The following is a 16,002-nucleotide window of genomic DNA, read 5'->3' on the forward strand; positions in this document are numbered from 1 at the left end:
CGGGATGACGGTGCTCGGGTAACGGTGGCGGTGGACAAACAGCGTAATGCCTGAAACTTTCATGATATAATAAAGACTTATTATTAATCCAATTGTTATGAAAATTATTAAGAATCAAATGACGCCTCATAAGTTAAAATCAGTCACGCCGTTTGGGCTGTAGCATGCCACGAGCATACGCGAATATCATTGTTTTCTGCAGTGGGCATAGATAAGTATAGATATCTCACCGCCTTGTAATTGAAGGAAGCCATTAAATGGCTTAAGCCACTGACCATTCTGTCAGCCATTTAATGGCTGTCATGGTGTAATGTCGACATGCGCAGTTAAGACACGAAATCGAAGAAAAAGTGCGGAGAAATATCGTTTCATTCGTAAATGATCTAAAAACTACTTTTTTCAAATATTTTCCAAACATGGAAATAGATGAGAGTGACAATTGTTAAAAGGTTACATTTACTTGTTAGGAGCGAGTAATCTTTACAAATCTATGGCAATGGGCTAAAAATACACAAAGATAATAAAATGCAGTAGCATTACCATGAGTTGGCATAGAAACGCCACTATAGAAATGGTAAATAGAAAACTATTGTCATTTTGCTAGTGAATAACATAACTACTATCGTTACGGTATTTCTTGACAACGTCTGTCAAATTAATGACTCATGGGACCGAATTTGTATGGCAATAGATCATAATGACATTCGCTAGCGATTTGATTTCGATAGGTATTTTACGTATCGAGTTACGTCACTACGGATTTTAGTTCTAGGAGTAACCACCAGAGGCACTGTACAATTTTTCATACATTTATTTTACGCAGTCGCTAGCGAGTAATACTTTTGTAAACTCATGGTAGTCCTACAGGAGTGATTGGTGTAAGTAGTAAACAGTAAACCAATTCTAGTAACTGCGTTTAATGGTCCATAACAATGTTGTTTATGCAACTAACAATGTAAGGTAATGCATATATTCGTATTATTTTCATTGCTTTCCCAAGTGAAATATTTTTAGAACTTGGCGTATTTTAGAATTGTTACAAAGTATTTGGTATAATAAAAAGATGCATTTTATGAGGTTCCATGACATGACATATGAGATTCCATGTGTCATGGTTGCTATGGACACACACATAGACAAACACAAACACCCAGACCCAGAAAAAAAATAAGTCCATCATTTAGGTATCTGACTGGCCGGGGATCGAACATGAGACACTGCGCGTCAGACCGACATGGTGACACATAGACAAATACACTAACACCCAGACCCAGTAACAGAAATTTAAATTTATCATTTACGTTTTTGTTTGACCGGTGATCGACTCAGGACCCTCTGCGCGTCAGACTGGTATAGTGATCGCTCCACCATGCGTGTCGTAAAATAAAAAGTTTTTATTATTTAGACTACGCAAGTGTTGCTGGTATGTTGTTGTCCCACTGTTGGGCAGATTGTTCACAAAAATGTTGCAGCCGACTGCAATCCGACTGCGGAGGGTAATGTTTTTCAAGCGTTTGTATGTATGTATGTGTGTATGTCTCATTCTTTAATACAGTTACATTATACAGTTTTTAAGGCAGTGATAGCCTAGTGCTTAAGAAACTCGGCCTCTCGATCGAGGGGTCCGAGGTTCAAATCACAGGCACGCACTTTTGATTTTTCAAAGCTATGTGCGTATTACAAATTAATTATCACTAGCTAAACGGTGAAGGAAAACATCGTGAGGAAACCTGCATATCTGAGATTTATAAAAAAAAAAGAAATCCTAAAGTTATGTGAAGTCTACCAATACGCACTTGGCCAGCGCGGTGGACTATGACTTGATCCTTCTCACTCTGAGAGGAGACCCGTGCCCAGCAGTGAGACAGTAATGGGTTGATGATGATGATGATGATGTCTCATTCTTTGGCACGTCCCATAGCCCAAATGGCTTGACGGGTTTTAACACATGAGGTGTCGTTGGATTCATAAATTGTGGATGTGACATACACTATATTTATAAATTATAAAAACACAAAGTTTTTATAATTATTCTCTAGTTTAGTTTTATATCTAAAACACGTTTCTTGTCGTGTCTTTAAATATTTATTTTTCGCGTCCTTCCATTTTCTATTTATCTAGTTATTTTAATTGAAATAGTTTTATCCCCGTAACAATTCTCTTAGTTCTTTTTTTTATAAAATTCTAAGCTCTCTAAAGTCATTTCATTTAATACTGTAAATTGACGGATGGTGAATAAAAACTAAATTTTCGCAATTGCTAAGAAATTTAAAGGCTATTTCTTAGTTTATTTCCGTTACTATAAGTCAGTAGACTAGCGGTGGGTCGTTGAAGTATTTTCCATCAACGAAACATCAACGTTAATTTCCGTTGATCAACTAGTTAATTTCGTCAACGAGTTACGTGCTAATAATTTCAACTTGCATCAATAATAAACGGTTTTTAACTATGCTGCAACGATCAACGCGTCCCTACTGACGTGCGGTAAATGTTATTTTAGAAACAATTCGACGTAGCGTGTATTATAAATATCAAGAAATGATTTAAATATCAATTCTCGATATTTATAATTATTTATTTGGAAATAATTCGATATATTCTACATAATTGGAGTTCAAATTATGCTATTATACCTACAATCAGGATATATGCTCGTTTGCTACTCATATATTACAAAAAAAAATAACGAAGTTTAATTCTGACAAAATAAAATTTACGTTGAAAATAACGAAACGTTCTGTTCAACGTCGTTGACGTATTTAACTAGTTGATTTCTATTAGGTTAACGTTAATTCGTTGAAAGTGAATCAACGGTTGATTTAACTAGTTCGTTGATTCAACGACCACCGCTACAGTAGACCACACTCCCAAATAGCCCTGTAGTGAAGCCCTTAACTGATTTAAAAACTTAAGAATAATCTTTTTCGTTTCGGTGGAACGTGTCTGTGACCCTTTTAGGCAGAACCTGTTTTATATGGGGTTAATCACAGATGTTTAGCGACAGTAGCCACATACTATCAGATGGTGGTGGAACCCTTTGTGGTTCGACTCCGGCGACACCATCGCCACACCTATTTCTGTCTCATAACAGCAGTGTTAAGCGCTGCTGTGTTCTCCTTTGAAGGGTGTAAAGGAGACATACTTTTCCGAGGCGTTCCAGATTAGTCCTCAGTGGCGCATCTGTGGCCGACTTCACGTCGGAAAATGTAATCCTATCTGGGGTTGATTACAGATGTTCACGGGCAGCAATAGCCACTTACCATCAGGTAATGCATGCTCGTCTGCTAATTCTGTATGCTATCTGCTAATTATGTATATTATAAAAAAAGATGGACAGCAATTTTATTCGCTAGCTCAACCTTATAGAGATAATCTATAATACTCCAATCATAACTATAGCGAACAATAACATAATGATGGGATCACTCAACAGTTTGTGAGATCAGAATAGATTTACGGCTCATAAGAGATCAGTGTACTGCATCGGAACGGCTTGTTTGATCTAGGCAGTGTTTGTGGGATATTCTGTGATCTAATGTGTTTTTGTTAGAGTAATAACCGCAATTCTTGTATTTATAACGAGGATCGAATTTTTGAAAACAGTTTTTATAATAATACTAGCTGACCCGGCAAACGTTGTGTTGCCATATAAAAAAATGTTAAGGGTGAACAATACGTACGTATTACGTACGTATTTTCCATACATTTGCAATCAGTTCTAATACAATCCGCTAGGGGCGCTGATTGGAAATAGGAAATACGTAAACAAATACAAAAACAGTAATTTTTGTAAAAACGTAAAAACTCATACTAAGGGTACAGAACACAGCAGTACGGCGCCGCTATAGACGTACCTAACCCAAACCCTTCTTACTCTAAAAGGAGACCCGTGTCCAGCAGTGAGACAGTAATGGGTTGACGACGACGATGCAGTCGAAAACAAAATTAGATCTGCAAACAGCAGCATTTTAAACACAAATATAACCCCGCCACAGTTGAGCAAATAATTCCCTCATTCACCCTTTTTAAAGTACTTTTTAAATAAAGAACGCTCGTTACGTCACTGCTCGGAATAAAAGAAATGGTATTTACAATGCACGCGTACTAATGTGGTACATTAACGGGTTTCATACTAGCGTTTTAGAAACGTTTGCGGTAGAGATGGCGATTCTTTCCGAAAAAGATCGATTCGTATTGAAGTGAGATAAATCGATTCATAAAGAAAATAAGGCCCGAAGAATCGATTCTCCAAAAATCGATCTTCGATTTTTTTAGCTGAAAATGGGCGCAAATAGCGAAAAAAAGGTTATCAGGAACAAGCAAGCACCGAAATACGTATCCGTCAGCAAATGAATGTCTATAACACATTCAACCAACTTCATAAAGATTAACTATTATCCATCGTTTTTCTAGGATGAAAGATCGATTCACTGAAACGATTCATTACTGGAGATCGATTAAAATAATCGTTTTTTTTACCAACAGATCGATTCTTGAATTAATCTATCTCAGATCATGTGGCTCTTTTAATTTGAAATTGCGCAAAATATGGTATGGTATGGTATTGCATAAAAATAGAATTTAGAAGGTGATAGAACTCTCAGTGGTACCAGGTAACGTTACTAAGTAAACTACCAATTGCAACTGATCTAGGAACTTACCACAAACTTCCAATCAACTAACTGGGTACACAAACTCACCTTCTGACTTTGTACAAATGTTTGGACAACTGTGAATGGTCACCACAGAAACTTGGAACTGAGAATAGAACTACTACTTACTTGCTACTGGAAGTTTTAAAAGGTAGCATTTGTGGTTCGAGTCCGGCGGCACCATCGCCACACCTATTTCTGCCTAATAATAACAATGTTAAACGCTGCTGTGTTGTGGTTTAAAGAGTGTGGTATCGGTGACATACTTTTTCGAGGCAGTCAGTCGGAGGTCGCATCTGTGGTTGAATTCGAGTAGGGATCTATTTTTATCTGGAGTCGATTACAGATGTCCGCCTGATTCTAAGTGACTACTTAGAATCAGGTGGACTGCATGCTCGTCTGCTACTCTTATATTATAAAAAACTTGTAAAAATACCCAATTACACAAACAAAGAGCTACATTCAAAAATAAATGAAACTACAATTATGTTACGAAAATTTATAAACAAAGAGTTAATTATAAAATAAATACTAAGGGTGGGTTGCATAGTGTAACTTTGAAGTCTACAAAAGCCAAACCAACCGTCAAATACATGGTTAAAAATCATTAGTTGCAACAATTCAATTAAGGTTCAAGTTACGTCATAAGTAATACTTAAAATTCACCGCTCGATTTCGATCGGTTAAAGTTACAATATTTGCTAAATTCCCTATCTGTCAACGTCGATACATTGACGTTAATCACAGATAAATTAGTGCAACACAGAATTGTTATATACAATCGCTACCGTCAAAGTTACTTAATTTATATTTAACTTTAACGTTAACTTTAAACTGCTTTCCTTTTGGACCATCGTTTCCACGTCGCTAGCGTGAAAGCGAGCTGACAACAAAGGGATGACAGTGCGTCATTAGGTCGTGACATTCAGCGACTCTATTCACGCGGCTTTTCATTATTTTTACACAATTAATGATTTTATATGAAGCTTGATACAATAGCTTCTCTTATATTCATATTGACTACTCACATCAATATTTGACCAGGTCTAGTATAAAGACAATACCAAATGTCAGCAAAAATTACACAAATTGATTATATTATTATCAATAACTCGTAGTCTCGTATATATCTACACACATTGAACGTGTCAGAAGTCTAACCTCACCACCAGATGACTACGTCTGTAATAATCTCGTAGTATCCTCGTAGTGTTAGGTGGAAAATAAAGCTACAATACCCCATACCTATTGTAAGAAGCGACTAAAACAGGGTTTTCGAGACTGTGCGTGGAGTGAGAGCTTAAATCGTCCAACCAGCCGCCCCGGGTATATGTGACCTATTATCGTTGTAAGGTATGGTGAGAGTAATTGCTTACTAGGACAAAGTTTGACCCGGGCACCAGAGAGAGATCTCAAAGTGCTCTATGTAGCGCAAAGAAAGGTTAAGGACGTACGAAACCTGGAGGGTTTTAGTAGGTAAAAATACTATATAAGCCTGAGTCACTCACATGGCATCTTTTCAACAATTCTCCCTTATAAACGAATAAAAGACTATCACTGACTACTTTTCACTACTTATCATATTACAGCACAATCGTTTTTATATTAAATGAAACAGATAGTATAAACCGTTCGTATTATTGTGGAACTATGTTCATTGTAGCTCCACTTTTTTATATTCAAAGTTTTGTGACGTGTTTTTACAAAAGCTTCAGTGTGCATTGCATAGAAGCTCGCGTTGTGTGCTTTAAAAGCTTTGTGGAATTTACTGTATATAACCAGTTGTTAAATTATTAGGTAGAAATTCATATAAATGAAATAATTAAAGTGACGAATATGTCCAATTGTTCCTATTTCTTAGACCTTTGGATAGTCAGGCAGGCTCAACTAGGGAGACAGACAAAACTGATAAGCAGACAGATCCGTAAACAATCAGATACATAAATAGCCAAAACAATAATAAGTAAAGAGAGAGATAGACATATAGGAAAATATACAAACAAAGAAATAAAGTGATAAATATGCAGACACACAGGCGAACAGACAAGCGGACGGACTTGTAGACAGACACGCACTCAGAGGCACACACAAACTTTTATAGAAACAGACAGAAAGACGAACAGGAACACTAACAAATGAAGAGACAGACAGGCAAACAGATAGACAGACAAATAAACAGACAAACACGTACTAACGACAAATATGAAAATCAGGTTTTTACATAATGTAAATAATAAAACAAACTTAGAAAATATTATAAAACTATTCACCGGCAAGAGAATAACATTTATTCATATGCAACTCTATCTTACAAACTTTCAGTATTTCCTACAAATGTAGAGTTATTCTAAACTCGTTTATTCCGTTATCGGAAACACGTTTGCTAAGCGTCTCTACGTAGAGTCGTTTAGATAGAGCACTGTCTCTACTGATCTACTGTTGTGTGGCTAATTTATTCTTAAAACGTGAGCTAGAGCTTCGGTATCGCGCAGAATTTAATTCTGTGGTGTTATGAGTTATTTAAAGATAGATATTCTTTTTTAATGTTTGAAATGTATGTTTTTTATATAATATAAGAGTAGCAGACGAGCATGTAACCTGATGTGGCTACTGTCGATGACACCGGTACACATCGGTGATCTTCCCCAGATAAGATTACATTCCTACGTGAGGTCGGCCATGAAGACTAAGCTGGAATGCCTCGGAAAATCATATCTCCCTTACCACACCCTTCAAACCAGAACACAGTACCGGTTAACACTGCTGTTATTAGGCAGAAATGGGTGTGAAGATGGTTCCGCCGGAGTCGAATCGTGGAGGATTGTACTACTTTTAAATGTTTTGTACATATTTCTCATTCTTTTGCATACCGTACAGATCTAGTCAGGGTTACCGCGTTCAGAGGATTTCTCTACTTAGTTTACTCTCTGTCAGGACGGTCATATTGAGGGTTTAAAATGCGTTAAAAAATCCTCATAATCGTTTGTCGCTCCCATGGCACTGTGTATGTTTTGAAGGTTACCCCCGCAACACCAAAAAGGCACGTTAGAGATCCAAAAACTAAATATTAGAGATAGAAAAACAAAAAACGATCATCATAAATGTAAACATCAAACAAGAAAACCGCTGAAAATCTACTACCACGATAACAAACGAAGATTATTATAATACTTAAAAAAATATATTTGAAACTCAAAAAACGGCCATCATAAATGTCAATAGTGCGATGAAATCCATGAAAATCTACAACCACGATTTCAAACGAAGTCTATTACCAAAACGAAACATTCTCGAGATTTATGATGTATCCGAAATAGATCCCGATTCGCGATCCGATAAGTCGATGCACTTCCACATGCCATAGTGATTTATGAGAGCGATGTTACGATATCTTGGGATTTGCGACGGCCTAATTCCGATCCATGCGAATTTATACAAATAATAGTTACGTAGGACAGTTGTGAGGGTCTTTTTCCTTACTGTCTTCTATACATATAAGAAGGATCGAAAAGTAACAAAATTTTTAAGACTAACTTATGCTCGCGGCTTTGCTCGCAGTCAGAGGTTAATGATGTGGATTGATGATTGGCAGCTTAAAATATGTGTTAACTATCCCTTAGGAACGGCACTTCTTTTGGGATATGAAGTACTCTATGTCCTTAGCTGAACCCGTGACAAAGTGTGTACAAAATATCATGATAATCCGTGATGTAGTTATAGCGTGAAAGTGTAACAAACAAACAAACATACAAGCGAACATTCGTGTTTATAATATTAGTTAGGAAAATAGATCCCGAGATATGTGATCCGACGATAAGTCGATGCACTTCCACATGCCATAGTGATTTACGAGAGCGATGTTACGATATCTTCGGATTTGCGACGGCCTAATTCCGAGCCATGCCAATCTATACAAATAATAGTTACGTAGGACTGTTGTGTCGGCCTTTTTCCTTACTGTCTTCTATACATATAAGGAGGACCGAAAAGTATCAAAATTTTTAAGACTAACTTTTGCTCGCGGCTTCGCTTGCAGTCAAAGGTCAATGATGTGGATTGGTGATTGGCAGCTTAAAATGTTTTATCTATCCCTTAGGAACGACACTTCTTTTGGGATATGAAGTACTCTATGTCCTTAGCTGAACCCGTGACAAAGTGTGTACAAAATATCATGATTTTCCGTGATGTAGTTATGGCGTGAAAGTGTAACAAACAAACAAACAAGCGCACATTCGTATTTGTAATATTAGTTAGGAAAATAGATCCCGAGATATGTGATCCGACGATAAGTCGATGCACTTCCACATGCCATAGTGATTTACGAGAGCGATGTTACGATATCTTTGGATTTGCGACGGCCTAATTCTGAGCCATGCCAATCTATACAAATGAGAGATTCGGTTATGTAAGACTGTTGTTTTTGTTTGCCTTGCTGGCGAAAAATAGTAGTTTATTAAAGAAATCTTAAAATCGTTGATTATGAAATAATTTCTTAATTTTCTTACAGTGGAAAAAGTGTTAGAAAGTGCTGACTATTATATTTATTAAGAGTATTAAGAGTAATGCAAGTTTTGTTGGTTGATTGCAATTTTTTAATATCCGAGTAAGTATTCTATTTCACAATATACTTTTTTGTAACTAAAACACTTTGCGACTAACCAAATAAAAAGGAAAATATTTCAGCATATAAATTCAACTTTTAGGCGTCTATTTATTTCCATCGCCGTTGAACCAAGCGCAAGTAACACACATTTGTCTCTATTTCAACATACAGAATATTTAGACGCCGAATTTGTTGCTACTTCGGTCACGGAGCAATAAAACAAGCCATAAACATGAAGTAATTAAGCGATGTCCACAACGTTGCCAAGAGGTGTTACAAAGTATTTAACTGTGTTACTCGTATAAAGTCGTTTGTGTGAGGGAGTCTCCATATCGGCTCGTGTTGGTCGGACAAATGTGCTAGCAATGTTTGGTTTTAAAAGTTTTTTTTTTCAATAATCTAGCAAACTTACGTGAAATTTAGTAAAAACGCTTATCCTATGGCTATAAAAATTTATAATAAGTTACCCATAGAGTTTAAAGAGAAATCAAAGACAACTTTTAAAAAAGCACTGAAAGCATGGCTTATAGAAAAATGCTTCTACAGTGTTTATGTACTAAATTAATGCTAAAATATAAATTTAATAATTGTTATCATGAAGTAAATGTTATAACCCAGATTGTATAATAAAATGTAATGTAATCAATATTAATAAAATTATAATGTATTTTTAAAATTTTGCATGCTTCCCTGAAGCTAAGTGTGAGAAAATTGTTAATATTCCTACCAACCCAGATTGTACCACATTTAACAGCAAATAAATGAATATGAATATGAAAAAAAAAACGAGTACGCAGTCCACCTGGTGGTAAGAGGCTACTGCTGCCTATGGGTATTTGCAATCAAACTCAGATAAGATGATAATCCTATCTAAGGCCGGCAACATATGTGTTGCTACCCGTGTAGATTCAGTTGGAACGTTTCGGACCAGTATATCTGCATTACTACACTTTCAAACCGTGAGACAACACTGACGTGGCTTTTTAGGCACTGAAAGGTGTTGCGATGTTTCTAGTGATACACACATTTTTAACTACTTTGGACATAAATAAAAATGTCTTTAAAGGCCTATCTAATGACACACCAAGATGAAATTATGTGGAGGGCTTTATCTATTTAGTTACCGAAAACTAAATATAGGTTTCTAGTTCCAATTTCTCTATTGAGTCGTTATTATTATAAAATTACATATTATATTAATATTAGTATACGGACACACTATTCATCATCATCATCATCATCAACCCCTCACTGTCCCACTGCTAGCCACGGGTCTCCTGTCATAATGAGAAGGATTAGGCCATAGTCCACCGCGCTGGCCAAGTGCGTATTGGTAGACTTCACAAACCTTAGAGATTTTTTTTTATCTATCTGGTACGCAGGTTTCCTCACGTTGTTTTCCTTCACCGTTTAGCAAGTGATAATTAATTTATAATACGCGCATAGCTTTGAAAAATCAGAGGCCTGGGATTTGAATCTCGGACCCCTCCATCGAGAGACCGAGTTTCTTAACGACTAGGCTATCACTGCCTTTTGGACACACTATATTTATTTATATAGATAACCGGGTTACTATCATTATCGTAAAACTACATCGTTATCGGAGTCGGATGCCTAATAACACGTAACTATAACCGTCACCCAAATTAGTCTAAATTTAGTACGTAACGTTAGTAACATGAAACTTTGTAAGCTGTCGTTATCCCAACTTTACGACAACTCCAATTTTCTATCTTTCGAGTTTCCCGTGCCTTCATTCGCGTTTAAAAGTATAAATACAATGATTCTATGGGTTTTATTATTTTTCGTAGAACCTTATTTTTTTTTTCTAAAATGTAATAACCCTATACACTTGATAACAATAGCTACCAGTGACAGTTTCGTCAAAATTAGCCCAGCTGTTGCAGAGATTAGGTGATACAAACAGACAGACAAACGAGCAGACTTACAGAAATATAGAGAGAAAACGATAGCTGTCACCAAAATTAGTCTAAATTTAGTATGTAACGTTAGTAACATGAAACTTTGTAAGCTGTCGTTATCCCAACTTTATGACGACTTCACGAATGTAGTTAAATATGAATAACGTTCCGTACAATTATATATCTTACGAGCGTCCCGTGGCTTCACTCGCATTAAAAGTGTAAGTAAATACTTTGGTATTCATATTTTTTTTAGTGGAATCCTAAGTACTTTTTCTAAAATTTAATAGGCATTCGATATTCCTCATAACAATAGCTTATCGCTCAGATTAGATAAAACAAACAGAAAGACAGATACACAGACGGACAGACAGATAGACATACAAACTGGCAAATAGACGCACGGACCAAATTAGTCTAAATTTAGTATGTAATGTTAGTAACATGAAACTTTGTAAGCTGTCGTTATCCCAACTTTATGACGACTTCACGAATGTAGTTAAATATGAATAACGTTTCGTACAATTTTATATCTTACGAGTGTCCCGCGGATTCTTATGTATTTAAAAATGACATTTTTGGAGACTTCATGGGTTTTATTTTTTTTGCGTAGAACCCTTATTCTTTTTTCTAAAATGTCATAAGTCTATATACTTCTGATAACAATACCTAACTGCCAGTGAAAGTTTCGTCAAAATTAGCCCAGCTGTTACAGAGATTAGGTGATACAAACAGACAGACAAACGAGCAAACTTACAGAAGTATAGAAAGAAAATGATAGCTGTCACCATAATTAGTCTAAATTTAGTATGTAATGTCAGTAACATGAAACTTTGTAAGCTGTCGTTATGCTAACTTTATGACGACTTCACGCATGTAGTTAAATATGAATAACCTACTGCGCAATTTTATATCTTACGAGCTGTGCCGCGCGAATTTACCCGTGTTAAAAAGTTTAAATATTTTACCCCCTTTTGTGCTTCTTATAACATTGGCTGCAAATAAAAGTCAAAATCGATTCAGCCGTTTTGGAAACTACCTGAAGCAAGCAGAGAGACAGGCATACGGACTAAAGGATGGACGGACAGTAAGACAGAAAACGATAACTGTCACCCAAAGTAGTCTAAATTTAGTATGTAGCATTAGTAACATGAAACTTTGTAAGCTGTCGTTATCCCGACTTTATGACGACTTCACGAATGTAGTTAAATATTAATAACATTTCGTACAATTTTATATCTTACGAGTGTCCCGTGGCTTCATCCGCGTTTAAAAGTATAAGTGCTTTGATTCCAAGGGTCTTATTATTTTTCGAAGAACCCTAATTGTTTTTTTCTATAATGTAATAAGCCTATATACGAAAGTTACGGAGATAAGACGAAACAAACAGACGGATGGATGAACAGATAGACAGAAAACTATAACAGTCCCCTAAATTTGTCTAAATTTAGTATGTACCATTAGTAACATGATACTTTGTAAGCTGTCGTTATCCCAACTTTATGACGACTCTACGAATGTGGTTAAATATGAATACCGTTTCGTACAACTTTGTATCTTCGAGTTTCACGTGGATTCATTTCTGTATAAAAAGGTAAATACTTTGGGTATTCAGGTTTTTTTGCGTGGAATCCTAACTATTTTTCTAAAATAATAAACCTACTTTTTTCATAACGTCAGCTAACTGCCAGTAAAAGTCCAGTCAAATTCGGTTCAGCTATTACGGAGACTAGGCGAAGAAAAAAATAGACAGACAGAGAGATAGACAGACAGACAGGAAGGAAGGCATGCAGGCGGACAGAACTCAATAACAGTTACCCAAATTAGTCGAAATTTAGTATGTAACGTTAGTAACGTGAAACTTTGTAAGCTGTCGTTATCCCAACATTATGACGACTTCACGAATGTAGTTAAATATGAATAAAGTTCTGGCCAATTTTATATCTTAATAGTGGATTCACTTGCGTTCAACTCAGGGTATTTTTTGCGTGGAATCCTAATAATTGTTTTTAAATATAATAAGCATACCATACTCCTTATAACATAGGCTAACTGCCAGTGAAAGTCCCGTCAAAATCGGTCCAACTGTTGCGGATATAAGTAAAACAAACAGATAGACAGACACACAAACGGACAGACAGACATAAAGATTGACCGATAGACGCACGGACGGACAATAACACGTCAAAACGATAGCAGTCACCCAAATTAGTCTAAATTTAGTATGCAACGTTAGTAACATGAAACTTTGTAAGCTGTCGTTATCCCAACTTTATGACGCCTCCACGAATATAGTTAAATATGAATAACGTTCCGTACAATTTTCTTATAGTCGTGAACTAGAAATTTTATAAAAATAATAAACTACCGCTTACAAATAAATTATTAAAAATGGGAGTAATATAATAATCGCACCCACAACTTAGACCAATCCAACGACAATTCATACTAGGTTAAAATTCGTCAATCTGTTTGAACTGTATGTCGTACCAAAGAATGACACATACAACATTTGAAAAACTTTAACCTCCGCAGTCATTAAACATATCATCATGTCATTGCCATTTTAACCTTTTGATTAAGAGTAGGAGAATTGCATTGCTAGATTTGTATTTCTAGCTAATAACACATCACTTTTTGGAGTAGTCACCCCATACCATTAGGTGGGTAATATGCTCATTGACTACACTGCTCTTTATAAAACAAATGTCCCTTTCCTTGCATACGTAATAACAATGATTATTCTTCTATTCCAGGCGGTGGACTATTTAAAAAAGCGTACTCCAGCCCGCGCGGCGCTCATGATAGCGGCCGTGTGGCTCATGAGCGCGCTGGTCTGCATCCCCCCTCTCCTCGGCTGGCGGGTGACGCGGCCCCCAGAGCAGTTTCCACAGTGCAAGGTAGGTTATATATCATAATTAAATAGCGTACGTGAGCCCGCGCGGTGCTCATGATAGCGGCTGTGTGGCTCATGAGCGCGCTGGTCTGCATCCCCCCTCTACTCGGCTGGCGGGTGACGCGGCCCCCAGAGCAGTTTCCACAGTGCAAGGTTGGTTATATATCCTAATTAAATAGCGTACTCCAGCCCGCGCGGCGCTCATGATAGCGGCCGTGTGGCTCATGAGTGCGCTGGTCTGCATTCCCCCTCTCCTCTACTTTTCTATATCCTCTGCCCTCTAATTTCGATAGGCACGTTTAAAAGGTAGATATTTTATTGCTCGTAGGTATGATGGCACTTGTCCCTGTAGTTCTGGGACTAGAATAGGGCTACGGTATCCCCTGCCTGTCGTAAGAGGCGACTAAAAGGGGGCTTCCGGGGTTGCCGGCGGCAAGAGTGGGAGCTCAAACCGTCCGTAGAGCAACCCCGAGAAGGACGGCGGCATGTGTGGTCGCATGCCGTCGTAAACACCAGATGTGAGGGAGGAGCGCAAAGTGCTCCCCCCAGGGCAGAGTCCGACCGGGGCATCGCGCGAGATCCCGGAGTTCCCGGAAAACGAAAAAAAATAAAATAAGGTATGATGGCACTGGGCTTGAACCACTGAGGGTTTTACTACCCTTAAACCTAATTAACATCGGTCCCATATATCTATAGGCAGATGTGACCACTGAATATCCGGTTTGCGCCTCTAAGGTCTCTTCCACACCAATGTTTTTCCCACGTCTATCGAACGCTTACTCTGGTAATACGCTCCACTCACTCCCTTACACTAGACGTACTAAAGAGAATTTGTCGCAAAACTCAATTTATGACAAATCAACGCCATCTATCCTGTATCACGGGAAACTGAAACTACTACAATTAAAAAATACACTCGGAAAACTTAACGACGTCGAAAGTATTAATTTCCGAGGGTAAGTTACGAGGAAAAATTATTTTCTCTCCGCCCGCGGGTAAATTGAAAAGTTGGTTTAAAATTAATGACCTGCAATTTAGATGGTTTTATCGGAGCTGGAGATCGTTTGCGCAAAGCAGTGAAAATGGTTTGGCTCGCTTATTAGGTTGAATTGTTTTTGGGCTGATTTATAAGGAACTATTCTTATAGGATTAAATTCAGAAACGTGTTTGCAGTTCTCCTGATGGTACGAGTAAGTGTTGCGGCCGATGGACACTTAAAATCGATTTCATAAGGAACGAACAGAAATCTGTCACAGATTGAAGGTGGTGGAATCATTTGTATTTCGAGTCTGGACGCATCAACACCTATTTCTGTCTAATAATACCAGTGTTAAGCTCTGCTGTATTCCGTTTTGAAGAATGTGGCAAGGAAGATATGTTCCGGGGGCTCCAGCTAACTCCTCGGGGTAGCGGTGCATCTGTGACCTGCCTCAGGTAGGAATGTAATCTTATGTGGGGTTGATTACAAATGTCCATGAGCAGCAGTAGCTACTTATCATCAGGTGGACTTCATGCTCGTCTGCTACTGCGTCTTAATTCAACGTTAAGTTTTATTTGAGCTGGAGATCGATTGCGCAAAGCAGTGCAAATGGTTTGGCTCACTTTGTAGGTTGGATTGTTTTTGGCTGTAATTTATAAGGAAGTGTTCTTATAGGATTGGATTAAGAAACGTGTAGGTAGTTCTCCTGATGGTACGAGTAATTATTGCCGCCGATGGACACTTGCAACCAATTTCATAAAGAACGAACAGAAATCGATCACAGGTGGAAGGTGGTAGAACCATTTGTGTTTGACCCTGGAGTCACCACCGCCACATCTATTTCCATCTAAAAACAGCCGTTTGAAGTTCTGTTCCTTTAAAGAAAGTAGTAAGGTAAACATACTTTTTCAAGGCATTCTAGCTTGCAAAACATGCAGTCCACCTGATGA

At 37.4% G+C, this 16,002-nt stretch overlaps 1 protein-coding gene across 1 annotated transcript in view; it reads left to right on the forward strand.

Annotated features, from left to right (window-relative positions):
• Octalpha2R (alpha2-adrenergic-like octopamine receptor) overlaps nt 1-16,002 on the forward strand; it is a 513,118-nt gene that overhangs the window by 231,234 nt on the left and 265,882 nt on the right. Inside the window, exon 3 of the mRNA XM_073077507.1 lies at nt 13,934-14,077. Coding sequence (XP_072933608.1) covers nt 13,934-14,077 — 144 coding nt within the window. The remainder of the gene's footprint in view (nt 1-13,933; nt 14,078-16,002) is intronic.

The sequence above is a fragment of the Epargyreus clarus genome, unplaced genomic scaffold (assembly GCF_041222505.1).
Source record: "Epargyreus clarus isolate Ecla_fem2 unplaced genomic scaffold, WU_Ecla_fem_2.2 ptg000002l, whole genome shotgun sequence".
Classification (NCBI taxonomy): domain Eukaryota; kingdom Metazoa; phylum Arthropoda; class Insecta; order Lepidoptera; family Hesperiidae; genus Epargyreus; species Epargyreus clarus.